Here is a 12,895-nt window from a genome sequence, read left to right on the forward strand (position 1 = left end):
CTGCCGTGGAGACCACTCGGCTAAGCTATGCGCTGCTAGCAATGTGCCACAGACTCTGTTATCTGAGTCCCTGATTGCACTGGCACCCTCTGAAGACTAACCCAGCAGCTGTACCACGTGGGGAGTTAGAGCAGGTGCCTCAGTGTGTGTTCCGGCTGCTATGCCAGAACAGGTAACCCAAGTGGCTGGCTGGCTTGCTTGCCACACACATACATATATATATATAAATATATGTATAAAACTTTTACTTACCAATTAAAACATGAATAAATCAAAGAGAAAGTAAATACAACAGATTACTAACTGTGGTATATAAGTCTGAAGTTTTTTATATAATTAATGATCATTAATTATATAATAATAATAATTTATATATTTTTAAAAGACTTATTTACTTATTTGAAAGAGTTACAAAGACAGAGAGAAAGACCTTCCATGAACTGTTCACTCCCCAAACGGCTGCAACAGCCAAGGCTGGGCCAGGCTTAAGCTAGGAGCCAGGAGCTTCTTCTGGGTCACCCATATGGGTGCAGGGACCCAGAGACTTGGGCCACCATCAGCTGCTTTCCCAAGCACAACAGCAGGGAGCTAGATCAGAAGCAGAGCCGCCGGGACTTGAACAGGTGCCCATATGGAATGCTGGCACTGCAGATGGTAGCTTAACCTGTTGTGCCGCGGTGCCAGTCCTGCTAGTTATTATTTACTTCTCTGTTTTATTTTCTGTATAAATACAGTTATACTCTGGAATAAATATACTTTGAAAAGTTAGGTTGCAAACTGGGTATGGGATCATAGAAGGTAGAAAAATAAGAGGAGGCTGGCGCCGCGGCTCACTAGGCTAATCCTCCACCTTGCGGCGCCGGCACACCGGGTTCTAGTCCCGGTCGGGGCACCGATCCTGTCCCAGTTGCCCCTCTTCCAGGCCAGCTCTCTGCTGTGGCCAGGGAGTGCAGTGGAGGATGGCCCAAGTGCTTGGGCCCTGCACCCCATGGGAGACCAGGATAAGCACCTGGCTCCTGGCTTTGGATCAGCGCGGTGCGCTGGCCGCAGCGCGCCTACCGCGGTGGCCGTTGGAGGGTGAACCAACGACAAAAGGAAGACCTTTCTCTCTGTCTCTCTCTCACTGTCCACTCTGCCTGTCAAAAAAAAAAAAAAAAAAAAAAAAGAAAAAAAGAAAAATAAGAGGAGGAAGGGATGAGTGACATGAAAGCTGACTGGGTCACAGGTGGTATCCAATCTCAGGAAGCTGTGTGCAGGCCTTGGTTTCCCACCAACTATGAAACTACATCAGTAGACTGCTCACTTTTTAAAAAACTGTTGCTATATTCTGGGATACTTCTTTTAAAAATTCTTTTCAATTCTATATTCTGTACCACAAAGAGTCCTTTGTTTAACCCAAACAAGTACAGTTCCTTACTTTGTCTACAAGGTAAACAGACCGTATATTTAAAAAAAACCATTTATCTTCCATAAGGCACTTCTCAGTCACACTGTTAATGTCTAGTATTAATCATGTTTTCCTGATGACTAATGCTTTTGTTGGCATCTACAATGGAAGAAGAAATCTGGCCCCCGGAATGCGTATCTCTGCTCCACATTCCTCAGCCAGCCAGCTGTCAAGTGTGAAGAGATACAACCCCCTCTATGCTGCTATTTAAAAGCAGGTCAAATAAACATTGGGCACCCAGTAAGCTATTTGTGCCTCCATTCTTCCTTATTTATATCATCAGATCTCCCACAAAATAGAACTGCTCAGCTCAAAGAGCAGAGGCAGGCGCTGAGGAATGAGCAGAGAGAAGAAACACAGGCCAGGACTGGGCAGCACCTCCTTCTCAGAGGATGTGCCTAGTCTCTGATGAGCTCATGTCTGCACGCAGCGTCCTGGGGGCTCCTCCTTCATTCACTTACTTCCTACTCAGATGCCCTTTTTCATCTCCTGTTCACACTCTGCAAGGTCCATCTCAAATGACATTTTCTTCACGAGGCAGACTTCTCTGTTCTAGCTGGTACTAAGATTTTCTGGTAGCATTTCACAGAACCATGAGATTCTGGAATTAGAGGGGATCTTACAGTAATTTAAACCTCACTTCCTTCATAAACCCTGGGAGAAGTTACTATTTTCTTTTTTTTAATAAAGATTTTATTTATTTATTTGAGAGGTAGAGTTAAAGACAGAGGGAGAGACAGAGAGAGGTGTTCCATCCGTTGGTTCACTCCCCAATTGGCCGCAACAGTCAGAGCTGTGCCGATCTGAAGCCAGGAGCCAGGAGCTTCTTCCTGGGCTCCCTTGTGGGTGCAGGGGCCCAAGGATTTGGGCCATCTTCTACTGCTTTCCCAGGCCATAGCAGAGAGATGGACTGGAAGTGGAGCAGCCAGGACTAGAACCAGTGCCCGTATGTGACTGCACCATGGTTCTGGCCCCGAGAGGTAACTATTTACAAGGTGTGCTAATGAGTTAGGAGTAAGCAATTCTGAATTTGCCATAAGGTAGTTCAGTAATACACTGCCATGTACCATGAGCTCTGCCTGTTCTTCCAGTTGGTAAATGTTTTGAGCAGAGCGGTCAAATCTTGTCTCTGATTCGCCCAGGAACCAAGCACAGAGTCAGGTGATTGTGTGCCTGCCAGGCTGATTCACACAGAAGAGGTGCTATCCTGAGCAAAGTCACAGCTTTACTGGTGGGAGACAATGCTGCTGTAGAGGCCAAAAGCAAGTTTTTGCCTGGAATCTGCTGTTATCATGAACTTTGTAAATCAGAACAGCCTCAAGTAGATGGGAATTATAACTTCTAAAAGATGCAAGGGGAAGAGATATCAAACAGCTCTGTTCTTATATAAACAGGGCAAGCTTTCCTAACCCCAAAGTCAAGTGGGTGATGTTTTTCCCCAGCTAGATTACCATTAAAAGTGAAATAAAGTGGCCAGTGGTGTGGTGTGGTACTGCCTGCGACACTGGCATCCCATATATGTCCAGAGGCTCCACTTTCGATCCAGCTCCCTGCTAATGGTCTGGGAAAAGCAGCGGAAGATGGTCCAAATGCTTGGGTCCCTGCTACCCCTAAGGGAGACCCAGATAAAGTTGATGGCTCCTGACTTCAGCGTGGCCCACTGATGGGCATTGTGGCCATCTGGAGACTGAACCAGCAGATGGAAGATCTCTGTGTTTCTTCTTCTAACTCCATCTTTCAGACAAATAAATAAATCTTTTAAAAAAGTGAAATAAAAATAAAACTTAGATTGTTTTTCTTTAAAACATATACAATATGCATTTTTTAAAAAGATGTACAAGTGTACACCTATTAGAAAATCAGAATGCTATATGAAAAAACTGATTGAATTCCCAGGAGTGTTTTCAAATTCTGGCCAATTTTTCTAATAAGGATGCTTTACATAAGAGGGTCACAAGCATTAAAAAGATCTGTGGATATAGGGAGAAGCTGGGAGATCAGAGAGTTTTTCTTTTTTCTTTCTTTCTTTTTTTTTTTTTTTTTTGATAGGGAGAGTTACAGAAAGAGATTTTGAGAGAGACAGGGAGAGACAGAGAGAGAGAATCTTACATCCACTGTTTCAATCCCCAAATGGCCACAAGTGCCAGAGCAGGGCCGATCCAAAGCCAGGAGCCAGGAGTCTCCTCTGGGTCTCCCATGTGGGTACAGGGGCTCAAGCACCTGGGCTATCCTCTGGTGCTTTCCCAGGTGCATTAGCAGGGAAATGGATCAGAAGTGGAGCAACTGGGACTCAAATCAGTGCCCACATGGGATGCTGGTGCTGTAGGCGGTGGCTTCATCTGCTAAGCCACAGAGCCGGCCCTGAGATTAGAGTTTTAGCTTTCAGTTTGCCACTATTCCAGATACTTATCCACCCATCCATCTAGTCATTCATTTATTTTGTTAAAATATTTATTTATTTATTTATTTAAAATGCAGAGTTACAAGAAAGGAAAGATAGAGGGATAGAGATCTTCCATGCACTGGTTCACTCCCTAAATGGCTGCAATGGCCAGTGCTGGGCCAGGCCAAAGCTAGAAGCTTCTTCTGGGTCTCCCACATGGGTGATAGGGCCCAAGTACTTGAACCATCTTCTGTTGCTTTCCCAGGCCTGTTAGAAGGGAGCTGGATCACAAGTGGAGCAACCAAGACTCAAACTGGCACCCATATGGGATGCTAGCATTGCAAGCAGTGGCTTAACCTGCTATACCACAGTGCAGGCTCCTAGCCATTCATTTCGTTCTTCAACTAACATTTATTAAATACATACAATATTCCAGGTTCCTTACTGTGCAGAGCAACAAACCAGGCAGATATGCCAACAGCATTCAAGAGAAGACAAACAAAAGAAAGCAAAGAAGACAAGTACTCTCTGTAACAAATGCCACCATGGACATAAACAGGATGCTAGAGATGAAAGGGTGGAAGGTGGCCGCAGGAAGTAATCACTTGAGTCTGGCCAGCTATGCACGCTGCACCCACCTAAGAAACAGCAGGCAAATCACTGCACTTCTCTGGTGCTCAGATCTCAAACACGAAAAACCTAAGGCTGAGCTGGACGGCATCAGAGTAGAAACAATCCTATATTTGAAGTAAGGAAATCTGTGCCCTGGTCTTGCTATAAAACCCTACCTGTATTGTCTCCCTGGGGGGAGGCTGTGAAAGCCCCTGGGAACTAAAGTTACCTTTAGACTAAGCCCACACTCTTTAAGAGTGTTCCTTTCATTCTCTCTCTCTCTCTCTCTCTCTCTCTCTCATAAAGATTTAATTATTTACTTGAGAGGCAGAGTTACAGACACACAGAGAGAGGTCTTTCATCTGCTGGTTCACTCCCCAAGTGGTCACAATGGTCGGAGCTGGGCCAATCTGAAGCCAGGAGCCAGGAGCTTCTTTGGGTCTCTCATGTGGGTGCAGGGGCCCAAGCACTTGGGCCATCTTCTACTGTTTTCCCAGCCCAGCAGGGAGCTGGATCGGAAGTGGAGCAGCCAAGACTCAAACTGGCACCCATATGGGATGCTGGCACTGCAGGTGGATGCTTAACTTACTATGCCACAGTGCTGGCCCTTCCTTTTACAAAACTCTTCAGTTGTTGTTTTAACAATTCTCTGGATGTTTACTTTCACATTCACTACAGAAAACCTCTGAGAACTTCAGAAACATTAAGTTTTCTATTCTACTACGTCCAGACAAGAAGCATATTTATCTCCAGATGGGACAATGATAGCTCAATATATTTTTTATTGCACATTAAAAATCCAAATAGCCCACACACTAGTTCTTCCCTTTCTCTTCTTCACCCTGTACTGTTTAAATCAATTGATAATAGGCAGAAGAAAACCCAGACCACTGCCAACGCACTATCTTTTCTTTTACATTTTAGCTAAGTTTGGCTACAGAGTCAAAGAACAGCACCCTCCACGAATGCTGGCGCATCCCGTCCACGTACCGGGTGTAAGGTGCCATTACTGGTCACCGCCGGGGGGCGCGCCCACCGCTCGTTTTCCAGCTCTTCCATCACCTGGTTCATGGCACTCTTCAGCCATGTGTCCACAGAAACACCGATCTGCTTCAGCAGGTCCAGCCGAGCCTCAGCTTTCAGCTTAATTATCTAAGAAAATCAAGAAAATGGCCAGAAATCAAGGCATTTTTTTCTCAGACTGGTTAAGTTACTCCTGCCTGATTTATTAATCTGAACAATCTTGATATTCACCAGCAGTTCTTCCTTGGCAGAGATGCAAATTTTTCCCTTGGTGAGGAGGGAGAGAACACAGACAGGAGGAATTGAGGCTTTCTGACAAGTGTTATAACTGGCAAACGTTACCTGCATTTTCCCAGGGGCATGGTACTGATGCATACCAGATATAACCTATGAATCGGAAGAGATTAATGTGCCATAAAGTCTGCTTGCTCCTTCTGCTAATGAGGCTATGCCTCAAAACACCCTGAAATCCTGCATTTTCAGTAGACTTTTTCTTCCCTGTGAATGCCCTCATCAATCACACCCCTGACTGAGTGCAGAGGTAACCGATTTTTAACCTGGAGTAATATAAATTTGACAATTGGACATAATTATTTCCTTCCACTACTTCTACTCGCCCTTGCTCCCACAGTGCTCCTCACTGCTCCTCACGTGCTCTCAGCCCTTGTTCTGTGCAGCTCCTCTGTGGACGATAACTTTGCATTGCTTTTTATGCCTTATGAGCGGTTATCATTCTAGGGTCATTCTAAATATTACTCTTTTTCCCTCCTTTTCCCTTCCCTCTCCCCTCCCTCCCTCCTTCCTTCCCAATGTGGGCACAATGGCTGGGGCCTGGCCAGGCTAAATAAAGCCAGGAGCCAGGAACTCCATTTGGGTCTCCCACATGGATGGCAGGGGCCTAAACACTTGGGCCACCCTTTCCCAGGAGCCTTAGCAGGGAGCTATATCAGAAGCAGAACAGATGGGAACTTGAACTCACACTCTGATATGGGATGCTTAACCTGCTGCACCACAACAACACTGGTACCCTTTAATAACCATTTTTAATAATAAAGTGTTTCTCTTTAATAATAATTTTTTAAAAAAGATTTGTTTATTTATTTGAAAGAGTTACACAGAGAGAGAAGGAGAGGCAGAGAGAAAGAGAGGTTGTCCATCTGCTGGTTCACTCCCCAATTGGCTGCAATGGCCGGAACTGTGCTGATCCGAAGCCAGGAGCCAGGGGCTTCCTCCGGGTCTTCCCACGTGGGTGCAGGGGCCCAAGGACTTGGGCTATCTTCTACTGCTTTCCCAGGCCATAGCAGAGAGCTAGACCAGAAGTGGAGTAGCCGGGACTTGAACCTGTGGCCATATGGGATGCCGGCACTACAGGCAGCGGCTTTACCCCTTTGCCACAGTGCCGCTCCCTCTCTAATAATTCTAACATTGTTCAGCACAAGCTATAAGAACTTCCCCTTTGACTTGGCTGCATTTGGCAATTAACAGTAATGTGCTTTGGCTTTTAAATTAAATTATTATGCAGTGGTCAAAAACAGAGGTTGAGAATAAAAAGTTCTTATTCTCCAAATTCAAGATAGGAAATGATTGTCTGTTCTTTAGTCCTCATACCATAAATCATATACAAATAACCAAGAAACCAGTTTTTAACCTGTCTTAATCACATAGTGACTTCTTTGCTCCAATAGCCATGCCTCTAAGGTCAGCCAATCAGTGACAGTGTACCACACTTCTAATAGGCAGACAATGAATCCCAGTCTCACCCCAGTAATTACACTTTTACCCCTTCTTCTAGTTTTCTGCCAATCCCTAAACACCATAACTAAAAGTGAGTCAACTTGGGACAGGCATTGTGGTGCACGGGTTAAACTGGCCTGTGACGCCACATAGCCATCTATTTGAATTCCGGCCAGCCACTTTCATCAGCTCCCTGCTAATATGCCTGGGAAGACAGTGGAAGATTACCCAAGTGAAGTAGGCAGGCATATAGGTTAAAATTGATTAGGTTTGTGAGCTGGAAGACCACGCCTTCGCCACGCCCCTGTGTGACCTCACACCCTACCTGACACCTTCACCACGTGCCTGTGTGACCTGATCCCCCTACCTGGCCACACCTGGGTGCCCACCAGCCAATCAGGTTAATTAACTACTCCCCTTTGGAAGTAGCTTAAAAGCTTGGGACACAGTGTGTCCCACCCTTCTCTTCTTCCCTGGCCTCTTGCCAAGAGGGGGCTTGCTGTATCTCTGTACTTCTAGGGCACGTGGCCTTTGGGCCACCTGCCCTAGGCTTCTTGGCTTAGATGCTCCTCCACATGGCTGGTTCCTGGTGCTTGGTATGAACCCAGATTTACCCCTCTCCCTTAATAAAGCTCTCACTCTCCTACGCATCTTTCTCACTAAATAAAAGCTTAAAATGTACCATGCTGCCTCGTTTATCTGTGCCGGTATTTAGAATTCTTCTCTAAATATTAGGCAAGAACCCTCTTGGGCTTATTAATATTGGGGATTTATTAATAAGCATATGGTAAAGTCATATGGCACCCCAAATTCCGGTAGCATATGTGGCAGCCCAGATATTTTTGTATAAATTTTAGGGGGTCATGTCTGATTTCACAAGTGCTTGGTCCCCTGCTACCAAGGAGGGAGACCCAGATGGAATTCCAGGTTCCTGGCTCTGGCCTGGCCAAGCCCTGGCCACTGTACCATAGGGGGAATGAACCAGCAGATGTGAAGTAGGCAGGTGTACTCTAGCAGGCCAGACCTACGAGATGAGCCCCTGGAAAACCCAGATGCCGAATGGTTTACTGATGGCAGCAGCTATATGAAGGAAGGAGTTAGAAAGGCAGGCTATGCTGTAGTGGACCTTACTCAAATGATAGAAGCCCAAGCACTACCACACAATACTTCAGCCCAAAAGGCGCAGCTTATTGCATTGACTAGGGCTTTACAACTGGGAAAAGGCCAACAAATTAATATATATACAGATTCCAGGTATGCTTTCCTTGTGTTACATGCACACGCAGCAATCTGGAAAGAGGGGCTTACTGACTGCAAAGAATTCCCCTGTTAAATATGGAAAAGAGATACTGGCTTTACATCAGGCAGTACTGGAGCCTTTAGAAGTGGCCGTCATCCACTGCAAGGGACATCAGAAGGGAGATAATTATGTTAATCAGGGAAATGTGTTAGCAGATAGAGCAGCTACACAGGAAAGTTTGGAAATGGCTCTTATACCTCAATCTGTGGAAGTGGCTAAGGAACCTCACTATACGGAGCCTGAGAATGAATGGGCCCCACAGTGAGGCTATACTAAAAACGCAAATGGATGGTGGATGCTAAATCACAGAATTATGCTACCAATGACCACTCAATGGAAAATTATTAAGGAGATACACAACTCTACCCACTTGAGAAGAGATGCATTAGTACAACTGGTCTCCCGAGCTTTTGGAGGAAAGGGACTAAATACAGTCATAAAGGAAGTAATTCGCTCTTGCCCACTATGTTTACAGAATAACCCTAGCCATGTAAGGCCACCTCCCCTGTTGACTCCTGTGCAGAGTGAAGACTGGCAGGTTGATTTTACCAATATGCCCCCAACAGCAATTATAGGTACCTTCTAGTCTTTACTGATACTTTCACAGGATGTGGTATCCCCGATAGCAATTCTGGGGAACTTTAAAGGGCCACAATTTTGTGTAGATTTTAGGGGTCACATCTGATTTCAGATGCAGTCGCTCTCTTTGTCCCTTTCTCCCTGCAACTCTGCCTTTCAAATCAATCTTTTTTTTTTTTTTAATTTATTTATTTGACAGAGTTAGACAGTGAGAGAGAGAGAGACAGAGAGAAAGGTCTTCCTTCCGTTGGTTCACTCCCCAAATGGCCGCTACAGCCGGCACTGTGCCGATCCGAAGCCAGGAGCCAGGTGCTTCTTCCTGGTCTCCCATGCGGGTGCAGGAGCCTAAGCACTTGGGCCATCCTCCACTGCCCTCCCGGGCCTCAGCAGAGAGCTGGACTGGAAGAGGAGCATCCGGGACTAGAACCTGGCACTCATAAGGGATGCTGGCGCCACAGGCGGAGGATTAACCAAGTGAGCCACGGCACCGACCCCTCAAATCAATTTTTAAAAAGTATATAAATGTGTGTCAGCTTCTAAAGCATTCACAGCTTTAAAAAATCCTTATCATTTAAAAATTATCTATTTACTTATTTGAGAGGCAGAGAAGAGAACTAGAGACAGAGAGGGAAGGTGGGGGAAGACAGAGAAACAAAAGAGCTCCCATCTACTGATTCAATCCCCAAATGGCCCAGATTTCCAGGGCTCTGAGCTGGGAACTTGATCCAAGTCTCCCACATGGGTGGTAAGAGCCCAGTTACTTGAAAGATCACCGCTGCCTCCCAGGGCCTGCATTAGCAGGAAGTTGGAATTGGAAGTGGGGCTAGGACTCTAACCCAGGCACTCTGATAAGGGATATGGGTGTCCAAGGAGTCTCTTAAGCATTGTGCGAAATGCCTGCTTCCTCTCAAGTTTTCTAACAATTAGTGCTTGTTCTCCTTCAGTAAATAATAGGTGAATTTTTTGCTCAGTTGTTTGTTTCATTTTTGCCTTTCAGCTGCTGTTTCCTGCCAAGCTCCCTGGAGTCTCTCTACTCCACAAGTATCCTCAGGTTTTGGCCAAGAATGCAAATGATAATTTATATGCAAATTTGAGGGCTGCCTAACATCCACCCTCCAGCCAAGAAGATTAAGGTTCTGCTAGAATTCTATCTGTGCTGGTCTCCACAAAGAGCTGTAAAAAGCAAGGTATACTCCTGTAGTTCCATTCTTTCAAGAAGAAATTTCCCTCTAGTTTTTTACACGCTTTGGGTCATTTTCCAGTTTTATCAAATAGTTTTTGCTTTAATCCTGGACGGATAACTGTAATCTAAAAGAATTTGCCAGTTCTCCAGTACTAGAAGCAGAACCACTGCAAATAAACATTCTTTTTTTAAAAAAAAGATTTATTTTATTGAGGTAGACACTGTGACATAGAAGGTTAAGCCTCTGACTGCAGTGAGTGCCGCCATCCCACAAGGGCATCAGTTCAAATTCTGGTTGCTCCATTTCCGATCTAGCTTCCTGTTAATGGGTCTGGGAAAGCAGCATAAGACGGCCCAAGTCCTTGGGCCCCTGCACATATATGGGAGAACCAGAAGAAGATTCTGGCTCCTGGCTTCAGCCTGACCCAGCAGTGTGGCGAAGGTATCAGGTAGGGGCATGAAGTCACACAGGGGCATGGCGAAGGTGTGGTCTTCCAGCTCACAAATCTAATCAATTTTAGCTTGTATGCCTGCCTACTTCATTCCCCTCTCAGAGACTCCAGACCTTAATCTTTTTTTTTTTTTTTAAATTTTTTTTTTTTTTTTTTTTCCCGACAGGCAGAGCGGACAGTGAGAGAGAGAGACAAAGAGAAAGGTCTTCCTTTTGCCGTTGGTTCACCCTCCAATGGCTGCCGCGGTAGGCGCCCTGCGGCCAGCGCACCACGCTGATCCGATGGCAGGAGCCAGGTGCTTATCCTGGTCTCCCATGGGGTGCAGGGCCCAAGGACCTGGCCCATCCTCCACTGCACTCCCTGGCCACAGCAGAGAGCTGGCCTGGAAGAGGGGCAACCGGGACAGGATCGGTGCCCCGACCGGGACTAGAACCCGGTGTGCCGGCGCCGCAAGGCGGAGGATTAGCCTAGTGAGCCGCGGAGCCGGCCCAGACCTTAATCTTAAGCGGATGTTGATGGACATTGAGTCACCATCTTCTGTAGCTGCTTCCTGCTTATTAGGGTCACAGACCCTGCCTGTTCTCGGTCTGGAAGTCTCTGCCTATCTCATCTAATGAGTTCGCTTCACGAGCTGGAGCTCTTTCAGTCACCACCATCCTCCGAGTCATTATTCTCAGAAGCTGCTGGGTTCTGCTGGGTTATTTTAGATATAAATGAAGGTCCATTGTCACTCTGAAGTGACTGTGGGAGTCCAAAGCGTGGCACAATGTCTTTCAACAAGGCTTTAAACACCTTGTGTGCTTTCTCCATTTGGGTTGGGAATGAAACAGTGGATGGATGATTTCTCTCTCTCTCTCCCTTTCTCTCTGTAATTGACTTTCAAATAAACAAATAAATCTAAAAAAAAAAAGGCTAAGTTTGTACAAAAACATTGAAACTCATAAACAGTTTTTTATAATATGCATTTTCATGAACTTTCTGAAGATCTTGCTTATGTATAGACTCCAACAATTTTCTGTGCAAAAATAAACTTAATTTTTAATTATAATTCAATCTTTCTATTAACTTTTTGAAATATCTGTGGATAAAAATGATAATACATCATGATCAAATGGTATTTATCTCTGAATTGTAAGGCAGATTTAACACCTGGAAACTAATCAGTATAGTTTACTATATCAAGAGAATAAAGGGGGGTCGGTGAGTAATGGGTAAAGCTGCTGCCTGCACTGTCAGTATCCCATATGGGCGCTGCTTTGAGTCCTAGCTGGTCCACTTCCGATCCAGCTACTCTGCTGTGGCCTGGAAAAGAAGTGGAGGGTGGCCTAGGTCCTTGGACCTTTGCACCCATGTGGGAGACCAGAAGATGCTCCTGGCTCCTGGCTTTGGATCGGCCCAGCTCTGGCTGTCGTGGCTATTTGAGGAGTGAACCAGCAGATGGAAGACTTCTCTCTCTCTCTCTCTCTGCCTCTCTGTAACTCTGCCTTTCAAATATATAAATTAATTTTTATTTATTTATTTTTTATTTTTGACAGGCAGAGTGGAAAGTGAGAGAGAGAGAGACAGAGAGAAAGGTCTTCCTTTTGCCGTTGGTTCACCCTCCAATGGCCACCGCGGTAGGTGCGCTGTGGCCGGCGCACCGCGCTGATCCGATGGCAGGAGCCAGGTGCTTCTCCTGGTCTCCCATGGGGTGCAGGGCCCAAGCACTTGGGCCATCCTCCACTGCACTCCCTGGCCACAGCAGAGAGCTGGCCTGGAAGAAGGGCAACTGGGACAGGATCGGTGCCCCGACCGGGACTAGAACCCGGTGTGCCGGCGCCGCAACGCAGAGGATTAGCCTAGTGAGCCGCGGCGCCGGCCCATAAATTAATTTTTTAAAAGAGAGACTTCCAGGCCAGCTCTCTGCTGTGGCCTGGGAGTGCAGTGGAGGATGGCCCAAGTCCTTGGGCCCTGCACCCACATGGGAGACCAGGAGAAGCACCTGGCTCCTGCCTTCAGATCAGCGCGGTGTGCCGGCCGCAGCACGCTGGCTGCGGCGGCCATTGGAGGGTGAACCAGCAGCAAAGGAAGACCTTTCTCTCTGTCTCTCTTTCTCACTGTCCAATCTGCCTGTCACATAAAAAAAAAAAAAAAAAAAGAGAGAGAGAGAGAGAGAGAGAGAGAGAGATTGGAGAGAGAGAGA

The 12,895-nt window shown here is 46.1% G+C and overlaps 1 protein-coding gene across 2 annotated transcripts in view; it reads right to left on the reverse strand.

Moving 5' to 3' along the window:
- Positions 1 to 12,895, reverse strand: part of FCHSD2 (FCH and double SH3 domains 2) — a 292,425-nt gene that overhangs the window by 22,801 nt on the left and 256,729 nt on the right. Inside the window, exon 13 of one of the 2 annotated variants that reach the window (XM_062196672.1) lies at positions 5,433 to 5,594. The exons of the other annotated variant lie outside the window; for it this stretch is intronic. Coding sequence (XP_062052656.1) covers positions 5,433 to 5,594 — 162 coding nt within the window. The remainder of the gene's footprint in view (positions 1 to 5,432; positions 5,595 to 12,895) is intronic. 2 annotated transcript variants of the gene reach the window in all.

This window comes from Lepus europaeus, chromosome 7 (genome assembly GCF_033115175.1).
Source record: "Lepus europaeus isolate LE1 chromosome 7, mLepTim1.pri, whole genome shotgun sequence".
Taxonomy (NCBI): Eukaryota; Metazoa; Chordata; class Mammalia; order Lagomorpha; family Leporidae; genus Lepus; species Lepus europaeus.